This window comes from Anastrepha obliqua, chromosome 1, assembly GCF_027943255.1.
Source record: "Anastrepha obliqua isolate idAnaObli1 chromosome 1, idAnaObli1_1.0, whole genome shotgun sequence".
Lineage (NCBI taxonomy): Eukaryota > Metazoa > Arthropoda > Insecta > Diptera > Tephritidae > Anastrepha > Anastrepha obliqua.
Genome location: NC_072892.1, coordinates 169,314,109 through 169,335,773, shown reverse-complemented (window position 1 = coordinate 169,335,773; position 21,665 = coordinate 169,314,109). Strand labels below are relative to the sequence as shown.

Genomic DNA, 21,665 nt, shown 5'->3' with positions numbered 1-21,665 from the left:
ATAGTCACAAACAATAAATAGACTATTATACTCCTACACTCACCTTTGACAGACTCTTCAAGACGAGCGTACCGTCAAGAGGGCAATGGCAGACCCCGAGGACATGTATGTATAAGGGGAGAATTAAAATCCTATGCAGATGGTTCCAAGCTAGACGATAAGGTTGGCTGAGGAGATTTTCGAAAGAATTAGGACTGGAACTATCCGTTCGATTACCAAACTTCTGCAGCGTCTATCAGGCAGTAGTTCTAGCTATAAAAATATTCTGGGATAGCCAGGAAGTCAATAAATCAAAGAATGCGGCTATACTAAGATCAAAGGTTGCACAGGCATGCCGGGCAGCCGTAAATGATATTAGAGTCGTATTCAAGGTCAGCCTTATTTGGGTTGCGGGGTACAAATATATTGAGGGAAGTTTTATAGCCGAGAGATACCATTTTTCAACTGCTTAGTGAAAGAAGTACCATTGAGATATTTATGGCCACGAGCAAACAAATAATCAAAAACAACATTATCCAAGAGGCCAACAGGACATGGACAGGTGAAGGTACAAGGCGTAACAGGCTACTATGCCCACTCATAAACAAGAAAGATACAAAGGAACTGCTTAGTCTCTCCGAAGAGGACACTCCAAGGTCGTGGCTTATATTTTGGCATTCCTTGAGCCCAGAAGTTTTCTCCCATGAACATTGTAGAAGTTGTAGGGATGAGGACGGGACGCCTGGAGACTAACGGCAGTCATAGCTGGCTTTTGGTCTATCGGAGAACAAGCAGCCAAAATGGGTATCCCTCACAATACATACTGTCACAGTTGCAAACAACCGGAGAAAAAGGGGTTGATAGTCTCGAACAACTGTCTGGCCTAGACGTCAACAACCTAATAAGGTTCTTAAACCGCACAGACTGAATACAGTCATGCTGCAAATAACCGTTAAACAAGTTGGTATCGAGGATGTGGCAACAACATGGTGCAGCAGCGCTAGTTGGATTCTGGAAGAATCACCACTTTAACCAACTTAACCAACCAGAAATGAGAAAGAAGAAGAAACAGTTGGGCACTTCTTTTATAATTGTCCAGGCTTAGCTAAAATCAGAGGAGGTTGGCTAGGTAAATACTTTTTCAATTCTCTTACAGAACTGTCTGGCGTGGCGATGGGACCAATTCTGCACTTCATAAGAGCCACAAAATGGTTCCACGCTGAAATATAAATGAGGTTCCCGTGTAGCACAGTGGTATCACAGCGGATCTGTAGGGTCATGGTCGTACAGGCCGACTACCACCATAACCTAACGTAACCTAACCTAACCTATATACGTGTATAAAATAAGACAGACAATCGCGCGGTTTCTATGCCGCGACGCCTTTTTCCATAAACATCAATGTTTATATTTTCAGAAATGTTTCTCAATTCTAAACTAAAGCCAAGGGGTTATATCGTCCCCTTAGTATTAAAATAGCCTATAAATTTTTTGATGTTTTGAGAAAATGAATTTCAAACTTTTTGTCGAAAGTAGCTCGCGCTCAAATCTCGTTATGTCTGTAAATATTTATTATTTTTTGACTGACGTTTTGACCCACTTTGTGGAACTAGAATTTGACGAAATTTTGACCACATGTAAAATCGACGATGGAGAATCCAAAAATTCAATAAAAAAATAATAGCCTATGAGCACATAATTCAGAATTTTTCAGAATTTTTTTTTAGAAAACTTTTAAATTTATTGATCTTAACATTTGTACACATATTTTGTTATTAACACACTTTTATTAGGACGGGTTGTATGTATGTATGTATATATGCATGTATGTATGTATGTATGTATGTATGTATGTATGTATGTAACGGAATCTTTGAGCTTAATTTTCACTGGCTTCTAAAAATCTGATCGACTCGGAACACACAACATAGATGACTAGATGGGAAACTCTTTTTCTCGTGAGAGCGCTGAAAAATGTGCATTTTTTATAACATTTGCCAATATTGCCATACCGGTAGAAACATGAATTGGGTATTTTTTTAAACGAAAATTGGGTATTTTTAGTTTCCACACCACCATTGAGGTTAGTATTTAGTGTGCGGTTGTGTAATAGTATATTACTCGTAAACACCTACATATACTAAAAATAAAAAATAGTTAAAAAACAAACTAAAAAACACGCTTTTATTGCTAATCGAACTAAAAAGTAGAAAATAAAATATAGCTTAAAAAAACTAAAAAACACGCTTTTATTGCTAATCGAACTAAAAAGTAGTATTTGACATGTTTCGGGGATTGGAAAACTCGTTGGCATAAGTGTATTTCATCGAGAGGGCATTATTTTGAAGGGGATGAAATTGATTTACAAGAATAAATGACGATTTTTCATTTTACAACCAAATTCACCTTACTTTTTGCCCACAGGTAAAAACAGAAAATATTAATCCTGGCAATCCCAATAAGGATAATGGAAAATTTTTATCAAATTATTGCATTGTCATCGGTCCTTGATAGGTGTGCAAAATTTCAAGTCGATCAGATGTTTAGAAGCCAGTGAAAATTAAGCTCAAAGATTCCGTTACATACATACATACATACATGCATACATACATACATACATACATACATACATACATACATACATACATACAACCCGACCTAATAAAAGTGTGTTAATAACTAATAAGTTGCCTTTCATGCAGTGCATTTCCGGTTTCCTACCCAATACCTTAACTTCCTTCATATGGCAACTCCCAATATGGGAATATGCTCGCCTCAATAAACACAGCTGCTGTCATTAGTTTGTTTTGATTTGCATTCTTCAGTCAGCTGGCGAAGAGTCGCCAATAAATGATTTGTTTTTAATTAGTTAAAAAGTCGTAGTAAAGAAAATTTAAATACTACGATGAAGAAGAATCAAACATTTTTTCAACGCAATGTCGTTGCGATTGTCGTGATTCCCTCGCTAATCGGCATACACTACGCCTGGAGCTTAATGCAGAAAAATCGTACATTAGTTACCGCCGACGAGGAGATCGACCTGCCGGTTGTGACGGTAAATTGTTGGACTGAAGTCAGCACAAATATTTTGTTATCTAATATTCCAATTTTTTAGTTTGCCAAATACTGCTGGAGGCGAGTGCAAGATATAACCGGCGGAGGAGCAAGTGTTGAAAATACCACCGCACCAGCTGTAGCAAAAGCGGCTGCAAAGTAAAGAACAAAGTGTCGCTTGGGAGATGCTTGCAGTTGAAATGCAGTAAAGTTGCTAGTTTTTACGTTGTTATTGTACATATATTAGAAGAATATATAATATAAATATGTGTTTACCTTTCCCAGTTTAATACTGTAAATGATTGAATTATTACATACAGTTAGTAACATATGTAAATAAGTATACAGGAGCCTGATTTATGGAATTGTTTGACGCTAACGCTTCCCTCAATATGTAATCAAAAAAATTTTACACATGGTAACTGTGTACTGGGATAAGCTTTGTTGTAAATTTTAGGTGCCGTTCACTAATAAAGAGCGTTGAAGGCATCCGCCGCTCTTAAGTCCCAGAGAAAAAAGGTTAGTCGTACGGAAAATCAAGACAAACCCCAAAATAAGTGCCCCCAAATTGAAATCTGAAGTTGGGTTTTGCATATTCCTGGTTATCATGGGCGCAATGTTAGGAAAAAGCGCTTCGTGAGTAGTGTCAATCGGAGTAAACGGATTTCATTCGCAAAAGATCATGAAAAATATGACCAAACGTTTTGGAACCAAGTCATATTTTCTGATGAGTGTAAGTTCAGTATCTGTGGAGCTGATGGCCGTGCAAAAATTTGGAGAAAAGTTAACGCGGAATTGGATCCAAACAATGTGACCGGCACTGTGACGCATGGAGGGGGCTCTATGATGGTTTGGGGATGTATGGCTGCGAATAGGGTTGGAAACTTGGTATTTATCGAAAATATTATGGACCGATATGGTTTTTTTATACATTTTCAAAAATAATTTAAAAGAAAGCGCTACGAAATTGGGACTTGGAAGAACGTTTATCTTCTAGCAGGATAATGACCCCCAGCACACATCCAACATTGTACGAGAGCGGCTGTTATACAATGTGCGAAATCAGCTGAAAACGCCGCCACAGTCCCCGGATACCAACCTAATGGAACATTTAAAGCGGCAAATACGTAAACATTAGAAATAAGGAACAACTGAAAAACGTCCTTCAAGAGGAAGGGAATAAAATACCACCAGCTGTAAGTGAAAACTTGGTGAAATCAATGCCATCACGACTTAAAGCGATTGTAAAATCCAATGGTTATCCTACCAAATACTAGGATTTGATTTTAATTATGTTTTTCATTTCACAAATTAATAATATGATGAACTGTATAAAGGGTGTTTTTTTAGAGGTTAGGTTTTCAAGTTGGCACTACTTTTTTCGTAGATGGTCTTTTTGACAGCTGTCACTTGATTTATGCTCAGTTTAGTTTGCCATTTCATAATGAATAGACTTACATCTGAACAACGTTTGCAAATCGTGCAAATTTATTACGAAAATAATGGTTCGGTTCGCGCGGTTCGAAAATAATGGTTTTTGTTCAGCGATGACGCTCACTTTTGGTTGAATAGGTATGTCAATAAGCAAAATTGTCGCATTTGGAGTGAACATAATCCACAAGCCATTACTGAGACGCCGTTACATCCTCAAAAAGTCACTGTTTGGTGTGCTCTATGGGCAGAGGGAATCATTGGTCCATATTTCTTTAAAAATGAAGCCGGCCATAATGTTACAGTCAATGGAGAGCGCTATAGAGCCATGATTAATGACTTTTTCGTGCCTGAATTGGACGATGTTGATGTGGACGACCTTTGGTTCCAACAAGACGGCGCTACATGCCATACAGCCAACGCAACAATCGATTTATTGAAGGAAACTTTTGGTGAACGCATTATCTCGCGCCGTGGACCTGTGGCGTGGCCTCCAAGATCGTGCCATATAACACCGCTGGACTATTTCTTGTGGGGCTATGTGAAGTCGCTTGTCTACACAGATAAGCCCGAGACGATTGACGTCTTGGAAGAGAATATTCGGCGCGTTATTGCTGACATACGGCCCCAATTGCTGCAAAAAGTGGTCGAAAATTGGGCCTCTCGGCTGGAATTTTTAAAATATAAAAATTTGAATCACCGAAATCATTTTTAAAACATAATGGCAAACCCTTATCTTTATAATAAAGCTAAATTCTTAGCCATAACATTAAATTATATACGTTTTATTTCAACTTGAAAACCTAACCTCTAAAAAACACCCTTTACTTACTTTTGAGACATGAATTTTTATAAAATTTAATAAAAAAAAAACTATAATTTCGTTCCTTTGTAAATTTTGTCATTATTTGGATTAAATATGATTTTTGTATATCATTCATGTAAATAAAACACAATTTTGTTATAATTTAGGTTGTTTGAAGGAATCGATTGAGGGAAAATTGAAAACGTATCCGGTGTATACTTACTTCTGTTGCTAACTGTATCTTGGCCTGCTGCGCGAATCATGAGTAAATTCATATATACTATATGCACACACACCCAACATACAATAAAATACACTTTATTGAATTATTTTCCCTGTGCACTTATTCCAAAACTTAAATACACAAGCTTACTTACGCTAAATTTAATTGATACACTCCAGCACTTAAAACTCAAATACAAAATTAAGACTTATGTTAATATTTTGTTGTGAGGCTGAGCTCTAACATACATTAGTGCACAATTTGTTGTTATAGCACATGTTTGTCCGTTTGACGTAAAGCAAACGTGAAGCAACCTGCACAAACATTTGAGATGACAATGCAAATATAATATAAATGTCAGTTAGAAAACGAATACGCTTAACTAAATCCAAAACTTTATACGATATTTACAACACAATTTCATCTCAAAAAGAGATAGTCAAATGTTTGAGAAACAACTAAATATAAACTTCTTATTAATATGTGTATGTACTTAGTCTAATGATATACATACAATGCACCAGTATTGTATTGCAGAACATCTTCCACATATTTTCATGTTCTTAAATGAGGAAATATTATTTCTTGTTTAATTTCTTTAAGGGGTTAGGTGGGTTTCAAAATTTCAAAAAATCGATTTATTTTTTTTTGTCTTATTAAATAGTATAATATGTTTAAAATATTCTCCTAAAATTTCAAATTGATTCGAGTAAAATTCTACGAGATAGACCCTTCAGAAGTTCCGCCCATCAGGCCATGTCAGTGCAGCGTTTCGTTTTTAAACGCGTTTATCTCAAAACTCGATTTTTTAAGTCGGTGGACACGATTTCTCGAAAAGTTATGAAGCGATTTTGTTCCAATTTTGCACATATCTTTGGAATAACATTATCTCGTGCTTGAACGAAGAAATTTTTTTTTTTTTCTATTCCAAGTAATTTTTCAAGGGCATGAAGGGTGCAAATTCTACTCAAAATAAGGGTTTTTTGTTTTCAACGCCGCCAAAAATGTAATTTTTGTTTTTTTTTTTCCTTCGTCCAAGCACGAGTTTGAAACATCTACTAACAGAAAATTTTTTGTTTTTGAATTTCAGATGAATCTGTCATGAGTTATCCTGACTACGCCGAGAGAACTTTTTTTTGAGGGGCCATAGGAGACGACGTGTCCACGCCTTAATTTTCAAAATTTTTTCAATGAAAATTTCACAAACTACTTATAAAATATGTATCTTTTATGTGTTAAATTGATGGAATGAAATATTCTGTTGATTAAATAAAAAAAAATTCATAAAAATGTACCTATTTTGAGCTTTTGAAACCCACCTAACCCCTTAATAAAATGTGCTTCAAGAAGTTTTTCTCACACCTACATACATATTGAACCTGCACTATGTTACCTCTGTTTTTGGCTGCTATAAAATATGCAAAACGTCGTCTCACTGCGCCAATGTTGAGGCTACGCTGAGATTATCCAATTGTCCATTGAACAACACGTCACTAATCAGTTTTTCGGCAATAATTCGTTGTGTTGGATTCATTACACGCAACTTGGATGCCACATTGATGCCGATGGCATCGTATTCGTCCTCCTGTCGATGGGTTGCTGTAGTTGTGTAAGAGTTACCAAACAGTGGTTGCAAGTGTTCGCGCGCTATTTGTATGGTTGGAACTTGCTGATGAATTTGTGTTATTTGCGCTGAACCAGCCTGATTCTGTTGTTGTTGCTGCTGCTGTTGATGCAGTTGCTGTTGCATTTGTTGCTGATGTTGTTCCAGCGAACTGACAGCCTAAAGCGATAAATACAAAATTTACACTATAGAGATTACAACTAGTTAAACTATGTATTTTTAGCTAACCTGCTGTATTTCGCGCTGCGAATTGGTATCCAATGACGTTATTTCCAAAACTTTAACTTCTGTCGCGTGCTGTGGTTGCGTTGCGGCTGTTGCATGTTGCATGTGTTGTTCGGCGTTGTGTTGCTGTTGCTGTAACTCGTGTTGATGCTGATGTTGGTGATGGTGTTGGTGTGGGTGCTGGTGTTGCTGATGTTGCTCTTCATCCTTAACAATAACACATTCACCTGAGGTGACCGTTACAGTTTTTATTTCAGCTGGTTGTGAATGATTGAGGCTTTCGGAGGGCGATACATTAGTGGGTTCCACTATAGGTTCGTCCTCGAATTCCATCGAATCATCTACACCAAAACTTATTGCCAACGAACGTTTTGGTGTTTTGGCATCACGCATAGCTGCAAGACGTTTTGTATTTTGCTCGGCGATGAAAAGCAACTTGTCGTAGTACCATAGCCTTGTTTCGTAGTTATTCTTTGAATTTGATTTGCGAAATTCGCGTCTGAATGCGGAACGTAGCGAGTTGATTTTGCGCACGACCATAGCACGATCCGGATTAGGTTCCACTTCTTTCAGTTTCTCTACCAGCCGATCATAGGCCTTATTGCGTACACTATAAAATATAATTTATAAAATATATTTACTAATTTACCAAAGAAACAAAAGGGAAAAAAATTTAGTTTTTTACCTATGATTGCTGTAGTCGGGGTGCTTGGAGTGCCATAAACATTCTTCCTGTTGATAGAGTTCAATAAATTCGCCGAGCCAGAGACGCGAGTAAGAACGTAGATCGCAATTTAATGAACTTAGACCGGCGGACATCGCAATGGAAGGGATCACCTTTGAAAATGGAAAAACAATTATATATTTTATTTAAATTATATTATTGTTGCGTACGTAAAAATCCTGCCTTGTAGAAATTCCTTATTTAAATGGTTATTCCATTTAAGGGGGTCTTCTGGTCTCCAGCGAAAAAAAAATCGATTTTTTTTTTTTGCATAATTTTGTTGTATGTGTATGCGAGAATACGCCACAGAAAGGTTTTTTTGAAAATCGCATTTTTTCACATTTTTCTGGGCACCGAAGTGTACCCACCTCCGGCCGTTTTATCATAAACTTTATCTTTAAACGCGTTTCCCCGAAAATCGTGTTTTTTAAGCATTTTGGTCACACTTTTCATAGTAGTTATACTCCGATTTCAATGGTTTTGGTCTTAAAAGGTTCGGAAAACTTACCGCTAAGTTTCCCCGTGTACGATTTTTGAAATTTTTTTTCATTCCATTTTTATAACCTTTTAAAGTTCAAAAAATGAGCAAAAAAAATTTTTTTTTGCAAATTGTTGCATAACTTTTGAAAAAAATTAAAAAAAAAAAATCTGTCACGGGAAAACTTAACCAGGGCAACTCTGAAGACAACGCATATCTAATTTTTGCTTTCTGATTACCCAGGTGAAAAAACCGTGACCAAAATGGAGACCTGTTTCGTTTGGAGGTGGACGTCTTCAGCGGCATTTCAAGGTCGCGGGTGTTAATTTTTTTCAAAGTCAAAACCATTTTTTAAAAGCCAAGACATGTACCTTTAAAATAAAAAATATTTTTTTTTAAATATTCACAGGATTTGTCACAATCAATCCCCAAAAAAACCCTTCATTTCAGGGCCTCGAGACCAGAAGACCCCCTTATATGGTTATTAGGTTTATAAACTAAGTACAAGGATTCAGTGGTTAGAACACTATCGTTTTATTTTTTAAATCATAAGGCGCTTTGGATTGTGAAAAGTGGTTGCATAATTAAAGGATTAGTTTGGGACTTGCTCCACTGATTCTTGTCGTTTCTACGCGCAATCCCAGGAGACTCCAATGCATCTTGCCCTTGAATGCAGCGCCATAGCGCGAAGAAGGTTGAGACATCTCGGCCATCTGCAGCCAGAAGAAAGGCACATATACTCATGAAGGTAGCAGGTCCTCTATCCAGAATCGACCCCTACATACTAAACATATGTCCGGCATGTGAAGGCACCTCGCACGACACTAATCACCTTTTTATATGCCCCATCAAACCCACTTATCTAACATCCCTCTCCCTCTGGATCCAACCTGTCGAAACAGCAAGTTTCCTGGGCTTTTAGCCGTTAGATGAGCTAGACGAAGACGACCGGTGATTACACTACACTTACAGGGCAAAGTTACTGCTAAAACAACAACAACATATACGCTCAATTTAAACCAGCTCTATCCTAAGTTTAATAAGGGAACTGGGTCTGGTTGAGGTACTGTAATGAGTAGAAGGCGCAAAAGATCTTGAGGTCGCAGTGCAAACATCGTAGAAAATATATCTACCTATCTATCTATTGAAGGATTATGATTCAACAAGTCTCCCGGCAAAAACGTTCAAGAAGGGTGGGTATGTGTAAGGAAAGGAGAACCCGCGATGGATGATTAAGAAACTAGCTCCAGTAAGGACAACTGGAATGCAATCATTCCCATGGCAGCCGGTTCTACGTTACCGGAATGACTCGGGTTTTTATTCCCGACCAAGGGCTGCCGCCCCAGTACACTAGCCCTGTCTAGTGATCCGAATCTTACCCTAATGCAATAACGTATTCGCATGGTTTTGATTAATCTGATGAGTATATGAGCCCGCTGATTTCAGAGCTGATTTATTTGAAATTTCCAATCGCATCGTATTATAGAATAGACCCGCTGTATTAGATTAGATTATCTACTAGGTTTCCACTGCTCTTTTGTGCCTTCTGCTCATCACAGTACCTCATCCAGTCCCAATGCCCTTATTAAACTTAGGATAGAGCTGATGTTGTTGTTGTTGTTGTAGCAGCACAAACATCCATACCTATACTGGGAATGCTGCTGAAGTGACAGTTCCTGGCCGGATAAAAATCCGGGTCGTTCCGGTTACGTAGAACCGACTGTCGAAGAGATCGCCAAGATGTTTTCACCTTCAATGGCCGTGCGCTTCTCCTTCTTGGGGTGGGTTATGAGTTTTATAAGCCTAATCATTTGGTGCCAGCAAACTTCTCTTAGCATTAACTCTTCGCTCATAAGCTTTTACTTGATGATGTGTTGTCTCATAGTAAGGAAAGACTCGTGTCGTATTAAAGGTGAGCCTGCAAACTCTCTCGCCAATGCGTCCGCTATTTCGTTCCCAATTATACCTTTGAGGTACGATTTTGTGTTCCTAGTATATTCAGTTTCTCGATACATTCAAGGACCAGTGACGACCTAGAACCGCTGTATTCAAAGGTAAATTATCTTTTCCATCAAGACGACTCTTATATGATGAGTGGTCAATTAATTTAGCGGGTTGTTATAAAGGCAAACTGAGAAATTGTATTAACCACTAATTTTACTCCATTAAATTCTGGATGGAGTGTTTTTATAGTTTGTTAGTGGTTCGCAGAAAGAACATTAGACAATTTTATTAATTCAACTGCAGAACACTTGGAGGCCGACATTAAAAGCAAAGCATGCATTCCCACGACAGCCGGTGCTACATTAGCCGAACGACGCGCATTTATATTCGGTCAAGAACAGTCACTCCAGCAGCACTCCCCATACATCTCCCCTGCCACAAATTTCGAAAGGGATATCATTTTCATAGTGCTATATACAGCCAAAGCTAGCATTGTGAGCAGCTAAGAAATAATCAAAGCATTAGCAAATGTACAGGTATTGGTTATTTGCTTTTGGCGACTTTGTTGTTTATCCTTCTTAGTTTAACCCGCATAGCCGCTCTTCACCCTTCCTTCGAGCACGTCGTGCGAACACGCTCGCGTTCGGTTGTTGCACGCGTTGAAAAATAGGAGCTCCGCACGCTTGCGAACAAATATTTACTAAACGCGCCAGCTAACAAATCGCCAACAAATTTTTATGAATTTCGTTTTATTTTTTATAATAACTATTAGCACCAACATAAACCGTGATTCATTTTTGTTTTCACATTAGAAATTACTACTTGCCTTAAAAGCATAGAAAATGCTTCCAAGTGACACTTTACCTTTTTCGTTTTGCACTCGTTCGGTTTTCACACTTCGCCGTTTCACCCAACGAAATATCTAATAGATATTAAATGCAGTCAAGCACTTAGTTTTAAATATAAATAACTGTTTTTAAAAATTTGTACACTATTTTGCAACTTAAACAATTGTTTTTAGACGCCGCGCTCTTGTTTATTGTATGTACTTTGTAAAAAGTTGTAGCTGAATTTTTGTCCTAGTTGGTAATCGACTCAAACGTCCAACATAGACAACGAACATAACTCGGTACGCGACCAACCATTTTGATTGCTTGACAGTCAACTTTTGTTCGTACGCTCCATCGCTCTTATCCACTCGCTCTACCAAGTATTCGGTAGAGTTCGCAACAAGATAAAAAGAGATAACAACTAATAGCGTTAAATGAAAGAATTGACAAAACAAACATGATGACTACCTGCGCAAAGCAAAATACACAAAATAGCCGAAGCTAAACAAAAACAAGTGTGAAATGTCAGAACACAACGAGTTCAGTAGTTTCGTAATTATTTATTAAAAAGAAATTGTCTGTCACTAATCGGTTTTAGTTGAGTGAAAGAAGAGTACGTGTTAAGAATTCTGGTGCATAAAATTATTACTACGCGTGAATTCCAAAATCGTGATTTGTGAAGCGTAAAAAGTGAAATATCTAGAAGGCGACACAAAAACAAAAAAAAAATATATACTTTACTTTCTGCGTTGTAAATTTTCGCTAAAATAAAAGAGCTCTAAACCATCAGTGATAAGCGTAAAAATATATTTTTACAAAAAAAGAACTTTTAAATTTTTGCAATCTTAGTGGTTAATCAAGGTGTGAAACTGCCAATAATCAAAAAATCGATGTTTGTTGTATACAGCTCGCATAGAGCTGAGAATTTTGGCAGACGCTGCGAAGTACCAGGAGCGAGCCAGTGCGTTTTGTTCTGCTCGACCGCCCACTGCTCATAGAACAGCAGCAGCAGCAGCATTGCTTAACTTACCGTAAATTGCCTGCAAAATACCGCAACACCCCTGGATTAAGCTTGGTAAGTCTTACATACATACATAGTATGTATGTGTATATCGAGTATTTGCGTACGAAAATAAAATAAATTAAGCCAAATGGAAAAAAATGAGATTTTATTTGGCAATTATATAATTACCACACCAACAAAAACATGTGTCGTGTTCTAGCATTTCAAAAGTGATGGGTAACGTGCATAGGCACGTACATACATACATACGAGTATATCTATACAGGGCCCTCAATAGAAAGTGCGAACCAAAACTGTGGAGTCAGACAGGCCCATGTGTATATGTATATAAAATAGGGAAAAAAGGAAAATTAGTGCTTATAAATGCATATGATGATCACAGTAGAATGATTTGTTGCCGCTGTTTTTCTGATTAGAAAGAGGGACCAATTTTTGTGGTGCTTCAATTTATGTCAAGTTTTAGTGTTTATTTTACTTTGTATAAATACTTAAAAAATTGATATACATATATTTATAATTGGCGCCTGCAGCATTTATTTGGTGTTTGCGGTTTGCGTCAGCCTCCTTCTATTTGCGTTTTGCGTCTTGGATAATTTTTTTTATGAGAAGCCTTTTTCGTCAAATACCGTCATATACTTTTTTTTTTGGTGAGATACCATTTTCGTCATGTACCGATATGCTTTTTATCTATACTAATATTATAAAGAGGAAAACTTTGTTTGTTTGTTTGGTTGTAATGAATACGCTCAAAAACTACTGGACCGATTTTAAAAATTCTTTCACCATTCGAAAGCTACATCATCCACGAGTAACATGGATTATATTTTATTTTGGAAATAGGGCTCGAGATATAGGTCAAAACGTGGACCCGGGTAACCTTCGGATGTGTATATACAATATGGGTATCAAATGGAAGCTGTTGGTGAATGCTTTAGTTCAGAGTATTTCCATCCGCTCCGTGACTAGGGTCTCGAGATAGAGACCAAAACGTCGACCCTAGAATGTGTTTGTACAATATGGATATCAAATGAAAGCTGTTGATAAGTGCTTTAATACGGGGTAATTTTCATACCTATTGATGACTAGGGTCTCGAAATATATGCCAAAACGTGGACCCGCCGTGTCTTTGCACCGAATTAAACCAAACTTACGCACATTGTTAAGTAAGTATTGAAAATGGGTTTCGTAAAGTTTGGTTGTAATTCGGAGCACTGGCAACGGGTACAGCGTTCTTTTGAACCAGCCATAATGTGGCTTACTTTTTTAACGCTTGGGCGGAACTGAACTGTCAAATTGACAGTGTGAGTTACAATGTGTCAATATTTCTTTCTGATTTGGATGCCATAAGGAAAAAACGTAAGTGCAACATGTAAAAATTGTTTGTGAATGTTTTTGGAGTGGATTTTGGAACAGTGAATAATTTCTTACGAAATTTGAGAATTTAATGTGAAATCCGAATGAAATTATGCGTTCGTGGAAAAAAACATTTTTTTCCTTTTTTTTTTTTTTTGAAAAATATAAATGGATAATGGTTAAAAAAGCTCCAATGCTTAATAAAACATATAAATTGAAACGAAAAATTCATGGATGATCAGGAAAAAAGACGATTCTTTATTCATATGCGTTGATTTGAAATTTAAAAGCAATTGTTTTTTTCCTGATTTTCAATTTATATTTTATATTTACTCAAAAACAAATAGAAAAACAAAAAATATTGTTTATGCCAAAGCGCTTGAATAAAGAATAAAGAACTAAATAATATGAAAATCATATATTTTCTGTTCTAAACCATATCTATTCTATTTTAGTGTGCCCAGCGAAGGGGGCCGGGTTTGCTAGTTAATATTAAAATAATTTGTGTTTGAATGAAAAAAATGTTGAAAACAATAGTTTCTAAAAATTAACTTTGTTTAGAAAAAACTCGATTTTTGGCGATATTTTTAAATCGGTTCAGCTCACTAATTAAATAAATATTAATATTTTTTCCGAAATATTTTGGCGGAAGTCTTAAGGGGACAGATACCTGTAAACGGCCATATTTACCTGCCATATTTAAAATGAAGAAGTCAATATATTTTTTTCAAAATTGACATACAGTTTATTTATACATTAAAATAATATATAAAATTTTTTTTTTAATAATTTAAAATGCCGCATATACACTAAATTCTTCCAGGAAGGTCGCAGCGGGGCTTATCAATCGGCGGGCATTGTAGCATCAACGTCAGTGACCTGAATAGAAAAAACCAAAAATTTTTTTGTTTGTTAATGTCATAATTTCTATATGAATTAAAAAAATGAGAAAAAAAAAATTCGCGCAATAAAAAGCTTAAAAAAAATTAATTTTGGGGCTAATTTTCCTACTATTTTTGCGTCGAAAAAATTATTTTTTCGAAAAATTTTCGAAAACTTGTAAATACATAAAAATTAATATCATAAAAAAGATGTGTGCAAAATTTCAGGGAGATCGGTCAATAACTTATCGAGTTATCGGGTACGCCAATTCGAAAAATATAGTTTTGAGAAAAACGCGTCTAAAGTTTGAATACAACGTAACTATACCTCTCCCAGCGCTTGAACGCAACGAATAGAGTCGTTACGATTGACGATCTACAATAAAGTGTGGTTAAATTTCAAGGTCCGATGTTGAATGTGAACCAAACCTAAACGTCAACGACACCGTTGGACTTCTTTGGAAATAAAACTTGTACGTCGATAAGCCAGCAACAATTCAAGAGCTAAAGGATGAGATAATTCGGCACATTAACGGCATGTTCTATGCCGCAATTATGCCTCAGCGTCATCGAAAATTTGGACCATCGGATGGAGGTGTGCCGCTGAGGCCGCGGCGGCCATTTGGCCGATATTTTGTTCCATACGTAATTGAGCCATACCAGTATTATCATAATAAAGAGAAATGACAATAATTTCCTAAAAAAACTGTACTTTATTCAAAATCAGCACCGGCCCTTGAAACTTAACCACCCTTTATAAGAAATACTTAAATTTACGTTCTAAAATTTTTTTTTTACATATTCTACCATTTTTTTACATATTAACATTATATGAAAAAAAAAAAAAATTTCGAAATTTTACAGGTATCTGTCCCCTTAAAATATAATAAATTGTATAACCCCGCATGCAAAACCAGAACTTTTTTTTAGTGAGACATCCTATGCCCTAAATACACTGGTTTACAGCCAAAATGCACCAGAGACGCCGTTATGAAATTCCTATGTAAAATCACCGTCTGATTCCGAAAATCAAGGTTATTTTTTATTCTATGGTAACGTTTTTGAGATATTTACGAATTACCGTTATTTCAAAAAAACAAAAAATTGGGCCCACTTAATCATATATATCTCGAAAACGAATTGAGCGATTCCAAAACCGTTTAAAGCTTTTAAAAGGTAATAAAATTTCCTATAAACTGTGTGTAAAACACTTTTTGCTAGGCCCTGCAGATTCAAAGATAACGAACTATCATAACGGATTTTTTAAATTTTTTTAGTAAAAATATAAAAAAAATTGTACTTTGAGAGAAAGGATCTCGAAAACTTTTTACTTTTTCGTGTATTTTTTGTTTTCACTCTAAGCTCTGTTTTATTACAAAAAAAATAAACTTTGATTAAACAAAATCGATGAACTAATACAAAAGTTACAAGCATTCAAGTAAATATATCCATATAGTAAAACTTAAGTATCCTACAAATAATAGCATATGTACTGTATGTATTCTGTCTTAACTCTATGATCTTATTTTATAATTGAAAAAGTTATGTGTCTTGTTTTGACGCTTATTTATATAAGGATCGATTTCTCTTATGAGAAACCAACAGTAGTCACCCATCATAGCGACATCCCAGAATCCTTGATACCGACTTTCAATCATTTTCATTTGCTGGTGAAACCTTTCGCCATGCTCGTCACTTTCGTCGCCAAGATTTTGCGGGAAAAAATTTAAATGGGAGTGCATAAAATGAATTTTTAAAGACATATTTACTCCTGAAAGAAAATTAAAAAAGGAATTAGATAAATACGTAAGTGACACATTAGCATATAATTTTCTTAGGCTGGGTTAATCTTCCAATTCAGAACAAATTTTGGTCGTTCTTGTTTGTTCGGAGCAGGGCAATAAATTTAGATTAAGAGCTATATATTCTCATGTAAATTTAAAAATTTGCTTTAACATTTTTTGTTTAGTTTTAAAGTTAACTGAGAAAACGGTCTTATATACATATATATATATATTGTATATATAACGGTCTTATATGTGTTTTTTATTTACCCATTTCCGCATTGTTTTTGATTAAATCGTTCTCTATCAGCTCGAAGGACTTTTGTGTTTGCCTAAAAAAGAAGTAACGACCTTTTCAAAAGAGTCCCACGCCGCTGCCTCCACTGGTGACAATAGTTCTTTGAAATGGGTATTGACCATTATTTTCCTTATTTGCGGCCCCACAAAAATCCCTTCCTTTATTTTTGCTTCTGAAATCTGTGGAAAGATTGTTTTCAAATAATGAAAAGCTTCGCCTTCTTTGTCCAAAGCCTTGACAAAGTTTTTGATAAGGCCGATCTTGATGTGGAGCGGAGTATGAGTATTTTATGTTATCCACCCCAACTTGAAACGCGATTCGTTCTGGCCAATCCTTTATGATGTAGTGGTCTTGACGTGCTCGGCTATCTCATTTGCATAGAAAGCAACAGTATTTTGTGTATCCAGGTTGTAGACCACATAGCTTTCCAACGACTTTTAGATCGGTACATATTTTTCAATCATGTTCTTCGTATTTAATTAATTCAAGCAATTTTTGCATTGTCTCATATGTTTCCTTCGCATTTACTGCATGCGCGATCGGGATAGATGGCTTTTGGTTGCCAATATGCAATAATACGGCCTTTAAACTTAATTAATTGCCGTCTATGAACAATCGCCACTCTTTTGAATCATATGGTTCACCAAACTGTTTAAATAGACCAGCAATGTTTTTGCAATAACAAACACTGTCCTTCTTCGTATAGTACTGGGAGAATTGTTCGTGACGAGTCATATAATATGTTACCTTAACACCGGATGAAACAAATTTAAATTGTTGCATACGAGAGGCGTGTAGTTTGGCCTTTTCTTTTGACAATTCCAAATCCCTTATCCAATCATTGAGTTGTGCTTGTGACAAAGGGTTTCTTTCGTTTTCCGTTTGCAATTCAGTACAACATGATGCCGCGTAATCAGATACTGCTGTTGACAATGAAACTGGAGCCGAAACTAAAGTTAAATTTGATTCTGGCAATGTAGCTTCCGTTGAATTTAGTTCTGGTAATGACACTGTAGATACGCTCGCATAGGTTACTTTTCTTGACTTTCCAACCCCAAATACTTTTGTAGTACAAATATAGCAGTCCGTTGAATGGCAAGTTGGTTCCCTCCTCTTCATTGGTGTAATAAATTTCATATGTCGCCTAAATAGATAGTTTAAGAATCATATGTACATATGACAGAATCATATGTACATATGCTACTATTTGTAGGGTACTTAAGTTTTACTATATGGATATATTTACTTGAATGCTTGTAACTTTTGTATTAGTTCATCGATTTTGTTTAATCAAAGTTTATTTTTTTTGTAATAAAACAGAGCTTAGAGTAAAAACAAAAAATACACGAAAAAGTAAAAAGTTTTCGAGATCCTTTCTCTCAAAGTACAAATTTTTTTATATTTTTACTAAAAAAATTTAAAAAATCCGTTATGATAGTTCGTTATCTTTGAATCTGCAGGGCCTAGCAAAAAGTGTTTTACACACAGTTTATAGGAAATTTTATTACCTTTTAAAAGCTTTAAACGGTTTTGGAATCGCTCAATTCGTTTTCGAGATATATATGATTAAGTGGGCCCAATTTTTTGTTTTTTTGAAATAACGGTAATTCGTAAATATCTCAAAAACGTTACCATAGAATAAAAAATAACCTTGATTTTCGGAATCAGACGGTGATTTTACATAGGAATTTCATAACGGCGTCTCTGGTGCAGAAAAAAAGTTGAAATTTGTGATCCAGTGATATCAGCAATATTTATTATATACGGCTTTAATAGGGGCATACACAATTTTTTCCAGCAAAATACAGAATAATTAAGATATCGGGATGTTGTTGTAGTAGCAGCTTACCCTGTCAGTGCAAAGTAGTGACCGGTCGTCTTCGTCTAGTTAATCGAAACGGCTGTTTTTTTAGGTTGGGTTCAGAGGGAGAGGGGTGTTTGGTGAGTGGGTTTAATGTGGCATGTGAAATGGTGGTTAGTATCGTGCGAAGTAAACTAGCGCTGTACCTACATATGTATGTACATACAGCTGTTGACAGCTAATTAGAAACGGCACTTATTTCAAAATAAATTTTCCATTAACCTTTTAAACACGTATTTTCATAACTTTTTGCCAATTTTATTTAAACGTATGATAAACTTAAAAACTAGTGGAAAACAATTTAATCGCAATTCTTTACGCAATTCACGGCTTTTTTAACGTTACCCCAGAGATGCTCTATTGGGTTTAAGTCCGGACTGGATGATGGCCATTCCAAAACATTGATGGAATTTTCGTCGAAAAACTGTTTCGTCAACTTTGCCGCGTGCTTTGGATCATTATCCTGTTGAAACTTCCATATAACAGGCAAATTTTCCTCAACCCACGGCAACATTACATTTTTTAGTATATCGACGTATTTCTCCTTATTCAAAATTCCATCAATCCTATGGATTGGGCCAACACCATTCCACCAGAAACATCCCCACACCATGATTGATCTTCCACAATGCTTCACTACCCGTGAAACGTAGCGAGGATTGAATTCTTGATTGATTGGCCGTCGAACATACCTTTTACCATCTGGGCCTATGCGATTTATCTTGGTTTCATCGCTCCAAACGATATATTTCCATTGATTTGGAGTCCATGACCAATGGGATCTCGCAAAGACTACTCGCCGTCTCCTTTGTATCTTGGTTAGAAGGGGCTTCTTGCGTGCTGCTCTGCCATGCAGTCCAGATTCGACCAGACGCCGAGCAATTGTCCTCTTGGATATTTCGAAATTATATTGATCCTGAATTTCCCGTTGAATGTCAGTGGAAGTCTTTTTTGGGTTTCTTTTGGAGATGATTGATATCTTGCGGTCAATTTCTGCTGAAGTTTTCCGGGGCCTTTTCTTACGTGGAACATTCTCAACAGTCTTAAAAAGTTGGATATGCTTTAAGGCGTTAAAAACCATTTTTTTGAGCATTTGATTTGCTTAGAAATTTCACTGTACGACTTTTCAGCTTTACGAAGGTCAAAAATGGAGCTCCGCAGGGCAGGTGTACAGCTGCTGCTTTTTCCCATTACACATCTTGAAGACGAATATTTTAGTTGCTTTTAAACAATCAATTTAAAACATATACATACCAAAAAGTCGATTATATTACTATTAAAATAACACAACTTGCCGAATATGCTTCCATTGAACAACTGTTTCTAATTACTCGTCTCAGTTTATTTACCTTGAACTAAGTAACCCATGCACTGCGTTGGATAATATTAACGGTACTTCAATTTCACAACTACAAAACTAGGCGCATTGGGTAGTAAATAGAGTAACAAAAGCAATGCAAATGATTTTATGAGAAAAATAACGGTAAATTTAAACAGTTTAATATTATGCTCATCAAGCGTTTATCAAAAGGGAGCGTTTCTAATTAGCTGACAACAGCTGTATATCGAGCTGATATGCACTCCCAGTGCGGCACAAATCTTAATGAGTATAGAATTAAATTTTCCATCACATCTCGCATATTGGCTAAATCGTTGGTAATATCGCTCTTGATATTCTTCCTGAGTTTCTTTAACGAAATTTTCGGCGATTCAAATGATAAAAGAAGTTCTTCGGGAGTTAAATATGCTTTATACGAACTTTTTCATACGAGATTTGACCTAATGTGTACCGAGAGGGAAGGAAGCTAACTGGGAGTTCAAGTCGTTAGCTATAATGGAAATAATTAAATTCACTAATACTCGTATGCCTAAAAAAATATAAGATTATTTGTAACTAAATAAAAAATTATTATGTATCTGTTGAATAATCCTCTACACGAGTAATTTGGCCAAATTCTGTGGTGCTCCTTTTTTACTCTATCTTATCTACATATATTTTTTACATATTAAAGTCTTGATAAACGAGCCTAATGAATAATTTAAACTAAAATAATTACATATCTATAAAATCTATTGTCAGGAACATAGCTGCTCCAAGAAAGGCGTGACGTTAACAAAAATTCTTGCACTATTGAAGTTTATGACAGGTATTAAATAAACAAAACCTTTAGAAAATATAATATCAACAACCGCCTTATCATAGGCTCAACAAATGTAGATAAATTTAATGATTTAAAATGCTATTGAATAGTATAAAGAAGCACAAAATTGACTAACACCCGCATTGTTCAAAATTTAGAAGTAAACAACACACATACCAGTGTTTTAGAGTAAGCAAGTACATAATGAGGTACGTTCTTTGAACTCTCTGTTATGTACATGCATACGCACATATACACATGTATGCCCTCGACAAGTTTAACAGACAGTCACTCCGCTGGTTAACATTTGCTGCTTCAACAATACCATCGGTTTTTGTTTACATATGGATATGTATGTACATGAAACAGCTGATTGACAGGCTGGCATTATTTTTGTTGTTGGCTTGTTGTTTCAATAAATTGCATTGGAAAATAAACGTGCTTTGACTTAGGAATTTGTTGAAGAACCAACCATCAGAGCGCCGATTAACTAAAAGGAATTTTCGTAGAGAGAAGAGACTTCGGTTTTATGTATTTACTCGTATATTCTGGGCACGATTACCGGTGCCATTTAAATCAATACGGAAAGGTAAAACATATATGTATATCGCAAAAACAAAATGCGTACATCTCTTTATTCTCTCATCAAATGTAGAAGTTCGACCTCTTCTCCTACAATAAAGTTTTTGCACATTTTGACGTGATAACGTCTTATAATTCAATTTAGCCGGCTGCACGCATGATAAAATGTGTCGTTAACTTGGTCATTCATCGTTATCTTGCTCAATCGCCGTTACCTAGCTCAATCGCCGTTACCTTGCTTGAACTGCAAGCGAAAGCGCGGAATGAACGACAAAGACACAATCGGCCCCCGCATTCGGCAACGTTCGACATCTGGCTCTCTCCTACTTGAGGAAGCATATATAAATATGTATATGCGCATATGTAGGTATATAAATTCACATATTTGTATTTGCATATGCCTTCTTCCTGTGTGCATGGTAAT

At 36.0% G+C, this 21,665-nt stretch overlaps 3 protein-coding genes across 3 annotated transcripts in view; 2 read left to right on the top strand and 1 right to left on the bottom strand.

The window, feature by feature from the left end:
- The first annotated feature begins 2,799 nt into the window (after positions 1-2,799).
- Positions 2,800-3,332, top strand: LOC129240695 (uncharacterized). The gene is made up of 2 exons (XM_054876649.1): positions 2,800-3,034; positions 3,095-3,332. The coding sequence occupies exons 1-2, from the start codon at positions 2,885-2,887 to the stop codon at positions 3,194-3,196; spliced, it is 252 nt and encodes an 83-aa protein (XP_054732624.1). The 5' UTR covers positions 2,800-2,884; the 3' UTR covers positions 3,197-3,332.
- Positions 3,333-5,571: 2,239 nt separating this feature from the next.
- Positions 5,572-11,586, bottom strand: LOC129240690 (uncharacterized protein DDB_G0285291). Its single transcript, XM_054876636.1, has 4 exons — positions 11,352-11,586; positions 8,027-8,178; positions 7,345-7,951; positions 5,572-7,275 (listed from the first exon to the last, which is right to left on the bottom strand). The coding sequence occupies exons 2-4, from the start codon at positions 8,158-8,160 to the stop codon at positions 6,925-6,927; spliced, it is 1,092 nt and encodes a 363-aa protein (XP_054732611.1). The 5' UTR covers positions 8,161-8,178; positions 11,352-11,586; the 3' UTR covers positions 5,572-6,924.
- Positions 11,587-11,676: 90 nt separating this feature from the next.
- LOC129240683 (mitochondrial coenzyme A transporter SLC25A42) overlaps positions 11,677-21,665 on the top strand; it is a 65,337-nt gene continuing 55,348 nt past the window's right edge. The window contains exon 1 of the mRNA XM_054876623.1: positions 11,677-12,392. The gene's annotated coding sequence lies outside the window, so the exon portion shown is untranslated. The remainder of the gene's footprint in view (positions 12,393-21,665) is intronic.

Excerpts from the sequence above, each read along its gene's own strand:
- LOC129240695 (XM_054876649.1), top strand. The coding sequence starts at position 2,885 with ATGAAGAAGAATCAAACATTTTTTCAACGCAATGTCGTTGCGATTGTC. Across the intron at positions 3,035-3,094 it reads TCGACCTGCCGGTTGTGACG|TTTGCCAAATACTGCTGGAG; the intron begins GTAAATTGTTGG and ends CCAATTTTTTAG.
- LOC129240690 (XM_054876636.1), bottom strand. The coding sequence starts at position 8,160 with ATGTCCGCCGGTCTAAGTTCATTAAATTGCGATCTACGTTCTTACTCG. Across the intron at positions 7,952-8,026 it reads CCCGACTACAGCAATCATAG|TGTACGCAATAAGGCCTATG; the intron begins GTAAAAAACTAA and ends TATATTTTATAG. Across the intron at positions 7,276-7,344 it reads CGCAGCGCGAAATACAGCAG|GCTGTCAGTTCGCTGGAACA; the intron begins GTTAGCTAAAAA and ends TTATCGCTTTAG.